This window comes from Trachypithecus francoisi, unplaced genomic scaffold, assembly GCF_009764315.1.
Source record: "Trachypithecus francoisi isolate TF-2019V2 unplaced genomic scaffold, Tfra_2.0 Lachesis_group20, whole genome shotgun sequence".
Classification (NCBI taxonomy): domain Eukaryota; kingdom Metazoa; phylum Chordata; class Mammalia; order Primates; family Cercopithecidae; genus Trachypithecus; species Trachypithecus francoisi.
In genome coordinates, this window is record NW_022681466.1 from 15699723 (window position 1) to 15705722 (window position 6000).

Sequence of the window (6000 nt, forward strand, 5' to 3'; positions counted from 1 at the left end):
CACTGCACCCAGCCTATTTTGGTACAATCTCGGCTCACTGCAACCTCCGTCTCCCGGGTTGAAGCGATTCTCCTGCCTCAGCCTTTTGAGTAGCTGGGATTATAGGCACACACCACCATGCCCGGCTAATTTTTCTATTTTTAGTAGAGACAGGGTTTCACCATGTTGGCCAGGCTGGTCTTGAACTCCTGACCTCATGATCCACCTGCCTCGGCTTCCCAAGTAAAAAACTTTTTTTTCCACTTACTATTTTGGGGATATTTAAGTGAATCTGAAATTACTATTGGATTTTTTTTTTTTTTTCTTTTGAGACAGAGTTTTGCTCTTGCTGCCCAGGCTGGAGTGCAATGGTACAATCTTGGCTCGCAGCAACCTCCACCTCCCAGGTGCAAGTGATTCTCCTGCCTCAGCCTCCCAAGTAGCTGGGATTACAGGTGCCCGCCACCACGCCCGGTAATTTTTTGTATTCTTAGTAGAGACGGGGTTTCATCATCTTGGCCAGGCTGGTCTAGAACTCCTGACCTCGTGATCCACCCGCCTTGGCCTCCCAAAGTGCTGGGATTACAGGCATGAGTCACCACGCCTGGCCTATTGGATTTTTAAAGAAAGATATTTAAGAACATTCTTTGCTAGAACTGAAGACAATTTAAACTGATTCCATTCAAAAAAACTTAGTGCAGAATGCAGACTTTCTCTTCCAAATATATGTAAAAGTTAGCTTCTTTTTTTTCCACCTGTGGAAGACAATGTACAACGTAGTACTCTTCAGATACACTAATGAGGCCCTTTTTATACTTTTACAGAGATGTAAACATTTCCTTTTGTAACATAAATAAATTATGGGTTTTATTTTAAAAAGCCTATCCCCAAGAAATGTTTTGAGTGTTAATATAAGTAAGATTTCATTATTCTCGTAAGTAAACCTTTGAGTTCAAATAAAGTTTTGTGGGTTTTCTTTTTTTGAAAATTGAAGGTATATGTAGGGGCTCAACCTAAATGCCAGGGAATTAACCCTCCATAGGAAGCAATCATATAATTCTAAGTCAGTAGATAATTGAATTGATGCAGGATTTTTAAGTATTCTCTCAACTATATTAAATGAATTGTTTTTCCAGTTTTCTAGTGGTCCAAAAACTTAAATAGGCTGCAAATCTGCTGTGATTCAAACCGTGCAATTCCTCACAGGCATCTCTGACTTGAGGGACTAAGTTCCTGTAATTGTATGTCCTGAAATTAACTGGGTTGCCAGATAGGTTTTCTCAACCTTTAATAGCTTGTTGGAAGCCTTACAGAATGCTCTTTATTAGAAATATTTGGAACTACTTTCCCCTTTTTGGATACCCAAATTAGTGTTTTTCTACTTCTCTGGCATAATTTGTATAGCTGCTTCCTTTGTAGAAAGTAAGCTTATCTTCTCTTTTTCCCCTTTTGGTTGGCTGGGGTGCTAGGTCACTCTTATCTGTGCCCTAGGAAACTTTTAGGTTTCTACTTAGCTTAGGTTTTAGGTTTCTACACCCTGAAAGATTTAGGGTCTGCTTCTGTTTGGGTTAGGGGGTAGATACTTGAATTCACTGGTCTTTTTTTGGTTCACTGCAGCCTTGACCTCCAGCACTCAAGCGATCCTTCCACTTCAGCCTCTAGAGTAGCTGCGACTAATCGGTGAGCACTATGCTCACTAATTTTGTGTATTTATTGTAGAGACAAGGTCTTACTGTGTTCCCAGGCTGCTCTCGGACTCCTGGACTCAAGGGATCCGCCTTCTTCAGCTTCCCAAAGTGCTAAGATAACATGCATGAGCCACCACGCCCGGCCAAATGGATTGTTTTTTATCAAAGATGCTGCAATATGAATATGCATCTTCCTGCTATCCCTTCAAAAGTGAGAATTAATGTTGTTTTCTTCTCTTTCTTTCTTTCTTTCTTTCTTTTTTTTTTGATGGAGTCTCTCTGTCGCCCAGGCTGGAGTGCAGTGGCACAATCTTGGCCCACCACAACCTCCGCCTCCCGGGTTCAAGCAATTCTCCTGCCTCAGCCTCCCGAGTAGCTGGGATTACGGGTATGCACCACCACCCCCAGCTAATTTTGTATTTTCAGTAGAGATGGGGTTTCTCCATGTTAGTCAAGCTGGTCTCGAACTTCTGACCTCAGGTGATCTTCCTGTGTCGGCCTCCCTAAGTTCTGGGATTACAAGTGTGAGCCACTGCACCCAGTCCAAAAAAGACTTTATTTTTCAGAGTAGTTTTAGGTTCATGGCAAAACTGAGAAGGAAGTACAGAGAGGTCCCATATACAGATTTCCTGCCCCTTCACAGATGCATCCTTCCCCAGTATCAGCATCCTGCACTAGAATGGTACATATGTTATCATCAATGAACCTACACTGATGTATCATTATCAATCAAAGTCCATAGTTTACATTAGGATCCACTCTTGGTGTTGTACTTTCTGTGGGTTTGGAAAAGTATGTAGCAACATGTATCCACCATTTTGGTATCATACAGAATAGTTTCACTGCCCTAAAAATCCTCTATGCTCCGCCTATTCATTCCTCCCTCCCCCCAACCCCTGGCAACCACTGAATTTTTTTTTTTTTTTTTTTTACTTCTCCATAGTTTTGCCTTTTACAGAATGTCAGAATTGGAATCATACCGTATGTAGACTTTTCATATTGGCTTTTTTCACTTAGTAATATGCATTTACGGTTCCTCCATGTATTTTCATGGCTTGATAGCTCATTTCTTTTTAGCACTGAATAATACTTCATTGGATGTACCACAGTTTTATCTACTCACCTACTGAAGGACATCTTTCAATTTTGGCAATTATGACTAAAACTGCTATAAACACCAGTGCAAGTTTTTGGGTGGACATAGTTTACAACTCATTTGGGTAAATACCCAAGAGCACAATTGCTGGATCAGATGGTAAGGGTATATTTAATTTTGTAAGAAACTGCCAAATTATCTTCCAAAGTGGCTATACTATTTTGCATTCCTACCAGCAATCAATGACAGTTCCTGTTGTTCCACATCCTTGCCAGTATTTGGAATTGTCAGTATTTTGGATTTTAGCCATTCTTTTTTTTTTTTGAGACGGAATCTCTCTGTGTCGCCCCGGCTGTAGTGCAGTGGCACGATCTCAGCTCACTGCAACCTCCTGGGTTCAAGTGATTCTCCTGCCTCAGCCTCCTGAGTAGCTGGGATTACAGGCGCATATCACCAAGCCCAACTAATTTTTTTTGTATTTTTAGTAAGAGACAGAATTTCACCATGTTGGCCAGGGTTGTTTCAAACTCCTGACCTCAGGTGATCTGCCCACCTCGGCCTCCCAAAGTGCTGGGATTATAGGCGTGAGCTGCCATGCCTGGTCTAGCCATCCTAATAGACGTGTAGTGGTATCTCATTGTTTAGTTTTTTTTTTTTTTTTGAGACGGAGTCTCGCTCTGTCGCCCAGGCTGGAGTGCAGTGGCCAGATCTCAGCTCACTGCAAGCTCCGCCTCCCGGGTTTACGCCATTCTCCTGCCTCAGCCTCCCGAGTAGCTGGGACTACAGGCGCCTGCCACCTCGCCTGGATAGTTTTTTTTTTTTTGTATATTTTTTTAGTAGAGATGGGGTTTCACCGTGTTAGCCCGGATGGTCTCGATCTCCTGACCTCGTGATCCGCCTGTCTCGGCCTCCCAAAGTGCTGGGATTACAGGCTTGAGCCACCGCGCCCGGCCTAGTTTTTTTTTTTTTTTTAACAGGGTCTTGCTCTGTCACCTAGCTGGAGTGCAGTGGTGTGATCCCGGCTCACTGGAGTCTCGACCTCCTGGGATCAAGCGATTCTCCCACCTCAACCTTTGAAGTAACTGGGACTAGTCACCATCATGCTTTGTTGATTTTTAAGGTTTTTTTTTTTTTTGTAGAGATGGCAACACCCTGTGTTGCCCAGTTTGGTCTCAAACTCCTGGGCTCAAGTGATCCTCCCACCTTGGCCTTCCAAGGTACTGGGATTACAGGCATGAACCACCACACCCATCCAATTTTTGTACTTTTGGTAGAGACAGGGTTTTCACCATGTTGGCCAGGCTGGTCTCAAACTCCTGACCTCAAATGATCCATCTGCCTCGGCCTCCCAAAGTGCTAGGATTACAGGCATGAGCCACTGCGCCCGGCTTTCTTTCTTTCTTTCTTTTTTTTCAAACCACTTTCTTTTACATATCCCTGGCTCCTAATTGCTTCTCTACTTTTTCTTACTGCTCCAGCTTCTAGATAAGTGGTTCTCAAGGTGTGGTCCTTCAACCAACAGCATCATCACCACCTAGGAACTTGTTAGAAATGGAAGTTCTTGCACCCTGCCAAAACCAGAAACTCTGGGGATGGGTCCCAGCAATCTTTATTTTAACAGCCCTCCAAGCAATTCTGATGCAAACTTAAGTTTGAAAACATTGTTATATTAAAAGTAATGGCAAAAACCGCAATTACTTTTGCACCAATCTAAGAGCTCTGCACTGTTCAATGTGGTAGCCTCTAACTATTGAATTCGTTTAATGCTATTATCTCCTTTATTCAAAAATAAATATTTCACTTTGATTCAACATATTTCAAATTACATTAAGCACAGAGAAGAAACACATTCCCTTTGGAGATTGTGAACATATGTTGGAAAGAGGCATGATCCAAACAATGGGGATAAGGTGAGTGCGGATTCCAGCTGCTTCCTGACCCAGAAGTTCCGCCCCTCTTCAGGTGGAGCTACTTATCAATTTTTAGGCAAGAAAAAGACACACACACACAGACACACTGCCTTGAAGTCTGAAAGGCACATGAGTGGACCATAAAGTATATGGCACGTTCACTGATAAAACATCCCTTATTCCTTCCCAAGAAAAGCAGAGACACTTTAATTAAGTCAAAGGCCAGAGAAGGGCCCGGTGCGGTGGCTCACGCCTGTATCCCAGCACTTGGGAGGCTGACGTGGGTGGATCCCAAGGTCAGGAGTTCGAGACCAGCCTGAGCCATATGGTGAAACTGCATTTCTACTAAAAATATGAAAATCAGCTGGGCGTGGTGGCGCGTGCCTGTAATCCCAGCTATTCAGGAGGTTGAGGCAGGAGAATCGCTTGAATCCAGGAGGTGGAGGTTGCAGTGAGCCGAGATTGCATCATTGCAGTCCTGGATGATAGAGCAAGACTGGGTGATAGTCTGGGTGATAGAGTGAGACTCCATCTCAAAAAAGAAGAAGAAAAAAAAAACAGAGAAGACAGGGTGCTCCTGCTTATAGCTCAGCAGCACGAACATCTCTGAATATGAAAGCCATTTTTCACTTGCTTCCACCTCCTGTGCCTCCTCTCCCTGCCAAACGGGTCTGCGGATGGCCTCGGTGCTCACTTGTTGATGGTGGGGCGTGTGGCCATGTACACAAACACCATGATCAGGAGCACGACCGCGGCCAGCGTGGGCAGTGCCATCGTGGTGATCTGCTGCCGGGCCTCCTGCGTGGCTTGCTTCTGCTCCTTCTTGTCTTTCCATATCTCCTTCCTGGGCTTCCCTTTGAGCTGCTGCATCTTTCCTAGAAGATGCTGGGAGGGTGTGTCCAGAGGGATTCCAGGAAGGGCCACAATCCCCTTGTCAAGGCTGGAATCTCCTTTTCTTCAACTTGATTCAATAATTTCAGCAAACTGATTTCCAGTACAGGTGACTTGACTTATTTGTTGTAACAGATCATGTCTTCAACATGCAACACTCTCAGATGATGCAGCTGGGCAAATGGATAACATCTTTACTGATCTTCAGCAGTCTGTAACTATTGAATTCTTATGTTTAGAATGAACTGAGATGGGCTATAAGTGTAAGATACATCCTGGATTTCAAAGACTTATTATGAAAACAGAGAAAGTAAAATATCTCACTGGTAATTTACATATTGATAGCATGAAAATTATATTTTCATATACTGAGTTAAATAAAATATTAATTTTACCTTTTTTAAAGTTTTTACATGAGATTACTAGAAAATTTTAA

At 43.2% G+C, this 6000-nt stretch overlaps 1 protein-coding gene across 1 annotated transcript; it reads right to left on the reverse strand.

Moving 5' to 3' along the window:
* Positions 1–5363: 5363 nt before the first annotated feature.
* On the reverse strand, positions 5364–5672 carry SMCO4 (single-pass membrane protein with coiled-coil domains 4). Its single transcript, XM_033181899.1, has one exon. The coding sequence runs from the start codon at positions 5541–5543 to the stop codon at positions 5364–5366; it is 180 nt and encodes a 59-aa protein (XP_033037790.1). The 5' UTR covers positions 5544–5672.
* Positions 5673–6000: the final 328 nt, after the last annotated feature.